The sequence below is a fragment of the Heloderma suspectum genome, chromosome 2, assembly GCF_057233095.1.
Source record: "Heloderma suspectum isolate Gila_16-S chromosome 2, 16-S_ref, whole genome shotgun sequence".
Taxonomy (NCBI): Eukaryota; Metazoa; Chordata; class Lepidosauria; order Squamata; family Helodermatidae; genus Heloderma; species Heloderma suspectum.
Genome location: NC_139459.1, coordinates 284,768,228 through 284,781,123, shown reverse-complemented (window position 1 = coordinate 284,781,123; position 12,896 = coordinate 284,768,228). Strand labels below are relative to the sequence as shown.

The following is a 12,896-nucleotide window of genomic DNA, read 5'->3' as shown; positions in this document are numbered from 1 at the left end:
AGATGACCTGAAAACAAAAAAGGACACATAGAAGAAGTGGAAAGAAGGCCAAGCAACAAAAGAAAAGTACAGGCAGGTAGCACAGAATTGCAGGGATGGCGTCAGGAAGGCTAAAGCTGAGAACGAGCTGAGGTTAGCGAGGGATGCTAAAAGCAACAAAAGGCTTTCTTCAGCTACGTGCATAGTAAAAGACAGAGGAAAGAAATGGTTGTTCAGCTATTAAATAAGGATGGCAAAATGATAACAGGTGACAAAGAAAAGGCAGAGGTGCTCAATTCCTACTTTGGCTCAGTCTTCTCCCAAAAGAGGGTCTATGACTCCTCTGGCAAAGGCGAAGTACAGGCAGAATGGGCAGGGTTGCAGCTTGAAATCGATAGGCATGTGGTCAAGGAACACCTAATTACTTTGAATGAGTTCACATCTCCAGGGCCAGATGAACTGCATCCTAGAGTAATAAAGGAACTGGCAGAAGAGCTCCAGAAAATTCTGGAGCAGATGATAAAGCAATCCATCTGTAAGCACCTTGAAAACAATGCAGTGATTACTCGAAGCCAACATGGACTTGTCAAGAACAAATCCTGCCAGACGAATCTGATCTCATTTTTTGATCAGGTAACCTCCCTTGTGGACTGTGGGAATGCTGTGGACATAATATACCTCAACTTCAGCAAAGCTTTCGACAAAGTGCCCCATGATCTCCTGATGAGCAAACTAGCTCAAAGTGGGCTAGATGAAACAATGATCCGGTGGATCCACAGTTGGCTACAGAATTGGACTCAAAGAGTGCTTATCAATGGGATCTTCTCAAACTGGGGAGAGGTAATGAGCGAGGTACCACAGGGCTCAGTCCTGGGCCCAGTGCTCTTCAACATTGTTATTAATGACTTGGAGGAGGAGGTGCAGGGAATGCTGATCAAATTTGCAAATGACACAACATTGGGTGGGATAGGCAATGCCTTGGAAGACAGAAATAAAATTCAAAGTGATCTGGATAGCACTGGGCCGAAAACAACAGAATGAAATTTAACAGGCATAAATGCCAAGTTCTGCACCTAGGAAAAAGGAACCAAATGCACAGTTACAAGATGGGGGATACATGGCTCAACAACACTACAAGTGAGAAGGATCTTCGAATTTATAGAACACAAGCTGAATATGAACCAACAATGTGATGTGGCTGCAGAAAAGGCAAATGCTATTTTGGGCTGCATTAATAGAAGCATAGCAGAGGATGAGATGGCTAGATAGCATCACCGATGCAATGAATATGGACTTGAGCACACTCCGGGAGAGAGCGCAGGACAGGAAGGCCTGGCGTGCTATGGTCCATGGGGTCATGAAGAGTCGGACACGACTGAATGACTGAACAACAACAAGCTTCCAAATCCTAGGAAGTACTAGTTCCCCTCTACTCAGTATTGGTTAGGCCTCATCTGGAATACTGTGTCCAGTTCTGGGCACCACACTTTTAAGAAGGATGCAGACAAGCTGGAGAGTATTCAGAGGAGGGCAACAAAGATCATCAGGGGACTGGAAACAAAGCCCTATGAAGAGAGACTGAAAGAACTGGGCATGTTTAGCCTTGAGAAGAGAAGACTGAAGGTATGATAGCGTTGTTCAAATACTTGCAAGATGGTCACAGAGAGGAAGGCCAGGATCTCTTCTCGATTATCCCAGAGTGCAGGACACGGAATCATGGGCTCAAGTTACAGGAAGCCAGATTCCGGCTGAACATCAGGAGAAACTTCCTGACTGTTAGAGCAATATGACAGTGGAACCAATTACTTAGGGAGGTAGTGGGCTCTCCCACACCGGAGGCATTCAAGATGAGGCCGGACAGCCATCTGTCAGGGATGCTCTGACTTGGATTCCCGCATTGAGCAGGGGGTTGGACTCGATGGTCTTATAGGCCCCTTCCAACCCTACTATTCTATGATTCTATGCCCACCATAGTTGCTAGTCATACAGTAGTGCCTTTGTGACCTCAGCAGCCATTACACGAATCTCCACTGTCAACTCAAACATCATAGCCCCTTTTGTTAAGACTGAGTTAAGAGTGGATTGGTGCAGTGGCTGAACATGTCATAAAGTAATATTGGCCTCTTCCTTAAAGCAGAGGAAATCAGTGCTATTCCCCATGTGGACTGATTTAAATCGAGTATTGATGTAAGCCAATAATAATAAGCCAAAATTATTAATAATATTAATAATATTTAATAATAATATTTGGCAAAATAAGCCAAAGCAATTCACTGATTTAAATCAAGCTTCCAATTTTCTAATTCATATATTTCCTGAACAATCATGCACACTAATTGGTTATTAGACTACTGAAAACATACTGGTTTGTAACGAAATAGAATCTTTATGCTACTTAGGAGGATAATCTAAAATCTCTAATCATGCAACCCTCATGCCTTTTGCAACACAGAATTTATATCTGCGTAGAGAGCAATTGTGAAATTAAGGATTTCTATTTAGCTGTTCCTTTCCATATGTATAGACACTAAGAAAGATCAATTAAATTCAGATTTAGTTTTAAACTAGCTGATTTTAAAGGGTTACTTCATATAACATAATTATTTTTAACAAAATAAATTTTTATTTACATTTTTAAAACCTCGTTTCAAGTCTTTAAAAAATCCTTGATCTAATGAAGTCTTCTCCTACTGGGTGGTCTCCAAATGTGAGCATGCTAGCTAGGGATGATGGGGGTTCTAGTTCAATACATCTGGAGGGCACCAGGTTGGGGAAGGCTGTTCTAATGTGACTTTTCTCCTCTACAGTTTACGGGGGAAAGGTAATGCAGTGGCTTTCTTCTAGGTAGAAAGTTGGTGCCTCAGACAAATATATTACCTTCCTCTCCCTCTCCCGTTTTGGATATTACCTCTCCCACCTGCACCAGCCAAAGCATTCGTGAGGAGAAGGACAAATGAACAGGCTTGTAGAGGTGTAGGAAATTTAAGGTGCAGTCCTATGCATAACCACTCAAAAGTAAATCCTATTGAGTACAATAGAACTTATTCTCAGGCAAGCATGTATAGTACTGCACCTTAGCAGGAGTAATCCATTCTCTTCCTCCCCCCTTGTTTATTGATGACAACTGAAACTTATCAAACTTTGGATTTGATATTTCATAATATTCCCCCTTTGGCAGCACAAAATCATTAAAATTGTTAGATTTTTATGTCCTTCTCCTTTTGAAATTGTGCAGCATGTTATATTTTGTCCCCTTGGAGTCAGCAGCTGTATTCACAAACATGATGTTTTGATAGTGTCACGGCTGAACTACACAAGACACAGGTGATGTGTTAACAATCCTTTTTTTCTTTTTTTTTTACTGAAATGCAGCTGCAGGAGGCTATGAATCTGATCAGAGCAGCAGCAGGGTGGGAAGGATGCTTAATTCTTTCTCTGCAGGCATTTTCCCCATTCTCTCATCTAGCTACTTTCCCACCCAGAGTGGAAAAGAGATAGGGTCCTGACCCTGCCCAGGGGTGTTGAACCTCTTTCAGCCCAGGGGCCAAATTGCATTTTGGAGAAGCTCGGGGAGGGGGGACGACGCATGCTAGGGGTGGGTGGAGCTGAAGGCAAAAGGGGTGGGGCCAAAAATACAAAAAATCCAGCAATATTTCACTTAAAATTCTTACCGCCAGCCTTAGGAGAAGCATTTCAACCTTTTAGAACTGAGAAAAGCTGCACAAAAGCCAAGAAGCCACCAAACAATCGGTGGTTGGGGAAACCAGGGTGGGGCCAGGAGAAGGGGGTGTGGTCATCTGGGACACTGCAGAAGGCTGCATTGGGATCCCAGTAGGAGTGTATTTGGCCCCGGGCCTGAGATACTGCACCCCTGATGTATCTTTCCCCTGTAGGGAGAAAAGCATCTGGGTGGGAATTTTGATCAGAAAAATGTCCCCCCCCTCTGCTGTGGTTTCATCAGATTTTCAGCCCCCTCTGTCTGCTTCTCAGTAAAAAAGAGAAGAAAAAATGGTGGAACAAAAGAAGCTTCCTTAAACTGAGTCAGACCACGGTCCATCTAGCCTAGTATTGACTATGCGCTGACTGGCAACAGCTCCAGTGTTTTGGACAGGAATCTTTCCCAGTCTTACCTGGAGATGCCGGGAATTGAATCTTGGACCCTCTGTATGCAAAGCATGTCCTCTCCCTCTGAGCTATGGTCCTTTCCCTGGGAGACTGCTCACGTGTCACACCTAGCTTGACCTTTCATGGACACTCTGAAAAACCGAAGATGAATTCTACCCCAGACACTTTGTGATAGTTTTAGCCAACGCGGGCGTTCCCTGTAGTACACCTGACAGCCCTGCCAAAGTTAGATCTGCTTCACCAACACCGGAATTGGCGTTGCCTTTTCTTGCTTCCTGTTTCTCACCTTAACTGTCTGCGGGGTCTGGAGACTATGTGTGACCAAATGTGACAAGTTACCCCAGGGGTCAGCAACCTTTTTGGGCCCGTGGACACATTTGGCAATTTGAGGCACTATCCTGGGCACCAACGCAAAATGGGCTGCAGATTAAAGCATCAGCCTGCAGCCACCTGCTGTCAGTTTCCTAAGAATGTCTCTGGACCCCACTCAGAGGCATTCTTGGGAAAAGAAGATGGGAGCAGTTAGAGGCCCTCATTCTTCTTGGAAGCGATCCCAGCTGCCAGTCAGAAACGTTGTTATTAAAAGTGGGAGGGGTTGGGCAGCTCGGCGGGCAGCAAGAAAGGGGTCTGAGGGCACACTGGTGCCCATGGGCACCACATTGCCTACCCCGTATTACCTCTTTACACAGTGCATATCTCCAGGCATTACTCATCATATCCGGCCAAACAAGAGTTAGCTAAACATATTCCCAGTCTTCTTGTACAATGCCAGTGTGCATCTTGTGACACAAAGACATGCACAGGAGGCAGGGGCATTAGGACGTAGCTGGGTGTACTGATGGGCATTGGGATGGGATGGCACTTTGTCTGCAGCCCAGTGATTTCTCCTTTGATTTCCTTCAGTCACCACCAAAAGGTGCCACTATTCCCTACCATCCCAGCCTGTCTTTGGGACCGGTTCTCCTCTCAGCCAATCAGGTAAGGGACACATAAATCCTCAGGAGATCTTTTTGTTAATTGAGGTTCAAAGGGGAGTGGACCCATATGCTTTGGTTTTATTGTTAGGCCCTTAATGTATCACATAACATACCAAACTAGATCGGAAAGTATTGGAATTACTTCATGGCCATCAGTCATACCGTTCTGTTTTTCCTTCCTGCTTCTTCCTTGTTGTGTGGCTGAGGACTTCTGTGAAATCCCTCAGAGACCACATGCATAAGGATGGCAACATGCAGAGACCACATGCCTAAGGAGAGCAACAGGTGGATGGAGTATACAAACGGGGGCAGGATTCTGCCTTTCATCCAAGCAGCCTGATAGTGCAGGTCTAGTGATGTCACAGACTCTGAAAGGGACTGAAGTGACCCTCAACATACTTGGAAGCAAGGGAGTTGACCAAGGACATAGCTGCTCCTTGGAGCAACACTTCTCTTGCCTATATACAAGCTAGGGAAAATTCCATTCGTAATAAGGGACTGACTAGAGGGGTGGGTTTTAGCAGGTGGCTTCAGATTCTTAAAAAAAGCACTCGCACATGCGTACCAACTTAGCAGCTTTCCTCTTGACATCATCCAGATGTATAAGCAGGGAAAGCAACTGTACGGTGCCACTGCTCCTAACACCGCAGGGCATACCCTACCAGTAATTAATTCATAGTAACATGAGGTGTTCATTATTTTGTAAGATGTCTTAAATGTATTATTTGTATAAATTATTTCTTATATTTGTCTGACATTTTGGCCAATAACCCCTCAAAGCACAGCCTTGGAATGGAATAAGCAAAATAAAAGCAAAACGAGCCATGGGAGGAATTCTGCATTTCTTCATCAAAACTGGATCAACTAATGTTTATAGAGCTAAAATAGAATCTGTGTTGCTACAGTAAGCCAATTTATAGGGATATGGGTACGTAATACAGATCCTTCACTTGGAAGAACATCTGTCATTTTGTTAAAGTTGTTTACCCTAGCAAAATTTTACCCCACTAGCCATGATGCATACAGAATCAGTTTTAATAAATATTACCACTCAAGCACAACTGAGAAGTATTAACTATTGGTTAAAATTAAAATATATTTACCAGATGGCCAAAAAAGTGTGAGCTGATGCAGAAAAATGTTGAGTGGCAGAATAAAATCAAATAGCAACTATATATAAATGAACAAGGGTGACTCAGTTCCCGTACAATGACAAAAGACAAATACAAGTTTATTGGTACCAGCATGTGGATTATAAATCAGTTGTAAATCTGTAATGTGCTGCCCCATTTAAAAACTATTTTAAGGATTCTTTTCCTATTCAGTGATACTTAACGGTTTTGAATTTTAAATTAACAGCAAAAATTACTCATTTCCATTTCAGTCTGATGAAATCTATCATGATTTGGGGTCAGTAGAAGAAAATAGTAGGAAAAAGTATTAAGTATAGAAATGCCCCTTGTATTATAAGATCAGCGGCTTGGTCCACTAGTCAAGCAATTAATGTTTGGATAGGAAAAGAATATTTCTTTTGGCTACTTCTAAGAGTGATTATCATTTATATTCACTTGATATGTCAAATCAGCATGTTTAAGGGATAAGAGAGAGAGAATTATACAGATACATCTGGACTTATACTCTGCAAGGTTTTTCTAAGGTTTGTTTGTTCATATATTCCAAGCTTTTTTAAAAGAAAACCTTTTGCTTTTGACAAAAGTTGTGAATAAAGAAATCAAAATAAAATTGGTTTTCTTCTCACATAAAATCATCTTGCTTGTTCTGGTATGATGATGGAGCTGCTGGTAGAATTTCAATATCCTCTTCCTGGTAAGTCCTTCATGATGCAATCCTATGCATTTTTAGACAGAAAAAAGTCCTACAACTCCCAGCATTCTCCAGCTGGCCAGGCTGTAGGACTTTTTTTGTGTCTAAACATGCATAGGATTGTGCCCTTATTCTCATGGTCCTTTCTGGCCTTAAAATGGATAGGTCAGCAAGCATGATAGTTACCAGGAAGACTACTTTCTTGAGTTTTTCTTTCTTTGCGTTTGTACGTATTTATTTAACATACAACTCATCAACAAATGCAAGAAACAAAAAAATAAATAAGTGCAATCATCAGTTTTTCTTCTGTTTTGAAAGTATATCCCTTACTTGTCTTCCTTTCCCCCTTTTGCAGGGATTCTCCATGCAAGGACAGTACAGTGGTATGTCTCAAGCAGAGGTAAGTCCAGCTTTTCAGCCCAAATAAATGCTTAAATTTTGAATTCCCACTTCAGGGTATTTCCATATTTAGTCAGGTCTAGCTTCTCTAAGCCTTCACCTTCCAACGTTCCTCATGTCTTACTGTACTGGTTGCCTGTTCTGGGTTTTCCACCTTGCCTCTCTCCATTCTCTATGTCCTCTTATCAAGAGCATAGGGCAGCCTTCCCCCACCCGGTGCCTTCCAGATGTTTTGGACTACAACTCCCAGCGTTCCTGATATTGGGCATGAAGGCTGGGGTAGATGGGAGTTGAAGTCCAGAACATTTGGAGGGCACCAAGTTGGGGAAGGCTGTCAAAGAATGTGGCAGAATTCATGACAGCAGCAGGCAACAGCACAGAAACCTTCACTTGCTTTATTTAGTACTGCTGGATTTCAACTGCTCAGTTCAGTACTAACCCTTGGGAAAAGCCAGCTTCTATATTCTTGGAGGCAACTCCATTCTCCAGATACTAGTGTGGGGATTAGAACAATCTAACCCCCACAAAAATAGCCAGGATCTATAATAAAATTAGCATTCCCTAGCAGTAAGGGCTTTCTCGGTGTGGAGCTCATCTACTCAGATGGTGGGGGGACAGCCCTGTGGGAGGGGCAGCTCAGGAATGGTTTGCAAAGGATTCCTTTTGAGAGGGATAACATTTATATGCACAGTCTCATCCTTTCCTTTAGTTAACAGTGGTAACTGTGAGCAATTTTTTTTTCCAGCCAGCAATTTTTTTTTCTAGCCAGCAAGAGGCCAGATAGAGTCGGGGGGGGGGGGGGGATGAAATCTGACCCCCAAGTCACTATTTGGGGATCTTTGCTATATTGATGCTTGTTCTGCAGTCACTGCTGTAGATTCTGATAGCAGCTATACTTAAGGCTGCTTTTCCTCTGTGCTTTGTTATGTACAGAATTTGGTTTCTTAGGAATGGCTGGGTCCAAAGGATCATGCCATATTGCCAGATGTTACCTTAGACAGCTACTTTTGCTCCTTTCCAGTCTAGGCCATGCAAAAATTATCTCTTGCTGTCGCTTGTTTGCCAGCTAAGGTTAGATAGATGGATGACTCACCTATATTCTAACGTTACACTTGGGCAGGGAGATGATGGGTGCTTCCAGATGGAGGGCTCCTAGAGCTACCAGTGAGAAGGTATGGTGCTGCAGTTCTGTCTTTTTTTCCTTGACAAATTTTTCTTGGCAGTAAGAAAACGACAGAAGAAGCAGTGTGAAAATGCAAGAGGTTTACAAGTGGAAGATGATGTTATCTGGAACGCCCTTAACATTCCGTGAATGTGGCAGGGCCATGACACCATAAAAGCCTCAGCTGGAAGCACTTGGTGAAATAGCTCTTGGTTTCACTCTACTATCTAACTTCTTCCTCTTGCACAGGTGACAAAGTTGCAGCAGCTTTCAGGACACCCTGTCTCATTTTCTTCCTTGGGACAAACTCCATCTATTGTAGCAGGTGAGGAACCCACTGAGAGCTCTGTAACAGGATCTTTGAAACCACTTAAGCTCCCAGAGTGCTTTGCTTACACAGGACGGGTGAATATGTTGCCCAGCTGTCTTTATTCAATAGTCCCTCAAGTACCCACTGAAAAACAATAGTGTAATCAGCCCAGGAAATGGGGAATGCAGGACCTTCAGAGAACTAAATAAACAGCACATTGTTAATGAAATGCTGTGGTATTGCTAGGGAGGAGGGTTAGCTCTGCTGGTGCTTGCAGCTTTAAAAAGAAAAGGCTAAATCACTATTCCCATTTGAGAGTGGAATAACAGGGGAATGGTCATCCTCTAAACGTTTAAAAAACACAATGTTAGAAAGATACAATACTAAATTGGGAGTGTGCTAACTGGCAAAAGGAGTGGCCATTATTATTTCTGAGAATCTTAGACTCCATTACAAAAATAACAAAATGGAATATTTTTTTACGTAAGAAAAAGTGGATTCACACATGCTTACAATTGTTGGGGGAAAGACACCTAATACTTGTCAACAGTATTTCTTTTTTAATTCATTACAAAAGGTAATTCAAGAATTGTTGACTAAGAAAATGTAACAGCAGATGTCAGTAAATCTGTTGCTTGGGGAAAACATTGAAAGCCTTTGTCAGAAGGACAATTTGTTTCCCTAAAAGCTCATAAGAACAAATGCAAGGCAAGGCATAATAACAAAGAGTGATGTATTAAACAAAATCTGAGTGTGGGGGAAGAGAAACATAAACATAAAAGAGATGTGTGAAACTACATGATTGTAGAGCAGTCTTCCCCAACCTGGTGTCTTCTAGGTGTTTTGGTCTACAACTCCCATAATCCCTGGCCATGCTGGCTGGGACTGAAGAGTGTTGAAATTCAAAGCATCTAGAGAGTACCAAGTTGCCTATGCCAGTTGTAGAGGAACTGACTTACTAGCGGAGATAGGCAAACCTGTCAAGCTGGATCTGGTTCAGGTTCTCAGTTCTCAACCATTGGGCTTGTTCCATCCCAGTTCCCCAAAAGCCTCACTTTCTTTCCATGCAGAAATTCATACATAGTTTTGTGTAGATTTTTCAATATGCACATTTTCAAATGTGTATGCACTTCTATATGCATGCACCCATCGACTGAACTTGTTTGTGCACATTTTAGAAATGTACACATTTTGCCAATGTGCACGTGTTGTTCAACACATTTTTTATTTTGCAAAATGCAACGCAAACACAGAAAGGTAGGGATTTACAACCACAAATTGTGTTTGGGTCCAGGAGGTGCTCTTTGGTAATCTTGCATTGAAATGTGAACCCAGTCAATCATCCCTACTGACTAGAGACCAAAAAAAATGGCAGAGGAGGCTTTTAAAAATCTGGGCAATAAGGTTGGCTCACAGGATGAATGCCAGAAGAAGAAGAAAAATATACCAAGGTTAAGGAGGGGGTAAAAAGTAATGAAGATATTAAAAACTCCTTTTTCCAATATTACTCAAAATTATATACCTCAGAAAGACCTGACAAGCAAGCCATTGTGACTATCGCTTTAAAGTAAAGATGCTTCGACTTCCAAAAGGAGAGAGAGAAATACTGGATGCCCTCTGTTAAGGCCAAACCACATGATGTCTTTTTGGGAGATCTGTGATCAGATTTTCCTACTATATTTTTATAGGGAGCTGTTCCCCCCCCACCCCCATTAGATCAGATAACTGCATTGAAGGAATGGTGTTTATTATTTATTTTATTTATTTGTTAAATTTATACCTTGCTTTTACATGTATAATTCCAAAGGCAGCTAACAATAAAATACTTCATAAAAACTATAACTAACTGATAGAACAATGAACATAATAAGCAATTACAAAAACAATATAACCATCAAATAAGAGCAGATAAAATATCAAATAACGGCAGCCAGTTAAAAATATATTGCATATGATGTGCACCCCACTTCTGTGCACTGTGACAAATTCCAGGGGCACAGTGTTTACCCAGGTCTAATTTCCTTTGGAAGGTAGTCGCTGGAGGCTTATTGGCTTTTTATAATAGTTACATTTATGTATAAATACACTGGCTGAGCATAGATGTAGAATAAGCACTCTAACAGACAGCCCCAGTCCACTGCTGCCACATCAGATCTTCTAGGGAGGCGGCCAGCATCCCAAGATGCTTACAGAGCCCAAACTCTGCTCTCTTTGGGGTCTTTCTCACTCTGCATCTGCCTTGAAAACTGCAGTCTGTTGTTCTTTACACAGACACTTTGATTACATCATCTCCACCAGAAAAGGACGGGGGCGGGGCATGAAGAAAGCTATGCTGTTTCCAAAATGGCTCCCACCTTCCAGAACAGTCCCTGGCTATTTCCTAGTCACTATTAAGGGCAGCTCTAGAGACTTGAAAAGAATACGGATGCTGCTCCTAATACACTGATGGGGGAAATTTATGAATGAAGGACAGTTACTACCTTCCTGGCAGAAACCTGGAAAATATTGATTAGGTTTGAAGTCAATATTTTCAGCATTCAAAGGTGTGATGATACAAAAGAAGCTGTGAATATCTTTCAACTGGATAAGAAAAGGATAAATAGCCATGTACTTTTGGCTTTTTTCAATGCATAAAATGCTTTTAACTGGAATAAGCAGAAGCTGGATGGCCATCTGACAGGGATGCTGCAGTTACATCCTGCCTTGCAGATCCTGCATTGACCAGGAGGTTGGGCTAAATGACCTCCAATGTCCCTGCGAACTCCATGATTCTGTGATTGTTTTTGTGTACTGGAAGTGCTGCAAAGATTTGGAATGTGGGAGCATTTTTAAATTGGTCTCACTTTGCTATGAGATGCAATGGCTAGAGTTATACGAAATGGATCCACCTGGGCCATGCAGCCAAGCAAGATTACGCCTTGTCCCTTGCGTTGCTTGCATGCAACTGCAACTTGTGATAACAAGGAAAATAAAAGTGCCGTCCAAACCTATAAAGTTATTATCAATCAACTTTTTTTTCGCAACGATTCTGTGAATAAGAGGAATATTCACAAATGTTTTCTTCCACCAAAGGCAGCGAGTGGCGAAAGAGACTATAAAATATTCCCATGTATCAGTTAAAGCCCTTTCACAATTTTCATATATAGACACACACACACACACACAATTTTATTTTGTTTTATTATTTATTATTACATTTATATCCCACCTTTTTTCCTCTTGCAAGGAACCAAAGGCAGTTTACATGGGCCTCTTACTGTCCATTTTATCTCAGAGCAACCCTGTGAGGTAGGTTAGGCTGAGAGTCAGTGACTGGCCAGTGAGCTTCATGGCAGAATGGGGACTAGAACCTGGGTTTCCCGTAGTCCAGCACTCTAACCACTACCCCACACTGGCAGTGTGTGTGTGTGTGTGTATTTATACATACATACACACAAACACCTGGCTGTTTTTTGCTGTACAAAAATGAGCAGGAAATGCAGACTTCTTGAGCTAAAACTGGACCATCTGGTTAGGACCTAGGATTCTTTCTTATGTTACAAGAGTAGTACTAGCCAGTAGTGGGGTGGGGGTGGAGGGCTGCATCAGGCCGCAGGAGGCTGGGATGGGCTCTCTGTCTGGAATTCCACTGGGAGTATCTAAAATTAGTCCACTGTAATGTGACCTAAGCGAAATGACACAAAACAAAAGCCTCTTCTTGGAGCTGCTGGTTGCTCTGTGGTAGCTGGGAAGCCAGCCAACCCCGTTTGAGTCCTCCCGGCTCTTTCTAACTGTAGTGTCTAGGAAGAATCTTTAGTATGTTGGACATTTCATTTCTTCTGTAGCCTTCTAGCTCTCCTTAGCCTAGGGCAGGATTATGAAGTATCACCTTAGGAAACAGTCGGGAGATAACAGAAAAGCCTCACTAATGCTGTGTTTTCTTTCTCTCTCTCCCTCTCCCTCTGTTCAGGCCTGGACACAAACTCTCAGAATAGCTCTCAGGAGTTCCTGGTTCCCAATGATGTAAGTCAGGCTTGGCGTGAGTTAATTCTCTCAGCTAGGTTAGTTTGTGGTTTGTGTTAGGCCTTTTGTTTGCACTATTGCAACTGTGCCCACTTCGGTGCAATTCCTCCTGATTCCC

General features: G+C 42.3%; 1 protein-coding gene across 3 annotated transcripts in view; it reads left to right on the top strand.

Annotated features, from left to right (window-relative positions):
- PCBP4 (poly(rC) binding protein 4) overlaps nt 1–12,896 on the top strand; it is a 104,838-nt gene that overhangs the window by 34,017 nt on the left and 57,925 nt on the right. For all 3 annotated transcript variants that reach the window (XM_084839693.1, XM_084839692.1, XM_084839691.1), the window contains exons 8-11: nt 5,008–5,082; nt 7,261–7,305; nt 8,716–8,791; nt 12,726–12,778. In XM_084839693.1, the coding sequence (XP_084695819.1) occupies nt 5,008–5,082; nt 7,261–7,305; nt 8,716–8,791; nt 12,726–12,778 (249 nt within the window). The remainder of the gene's footprint in view (nt 1–5,007; nt 5,083–7,260; nt 7,306–8,715; nt 8,792–12,725; nt 12,779–12,896) is intronic.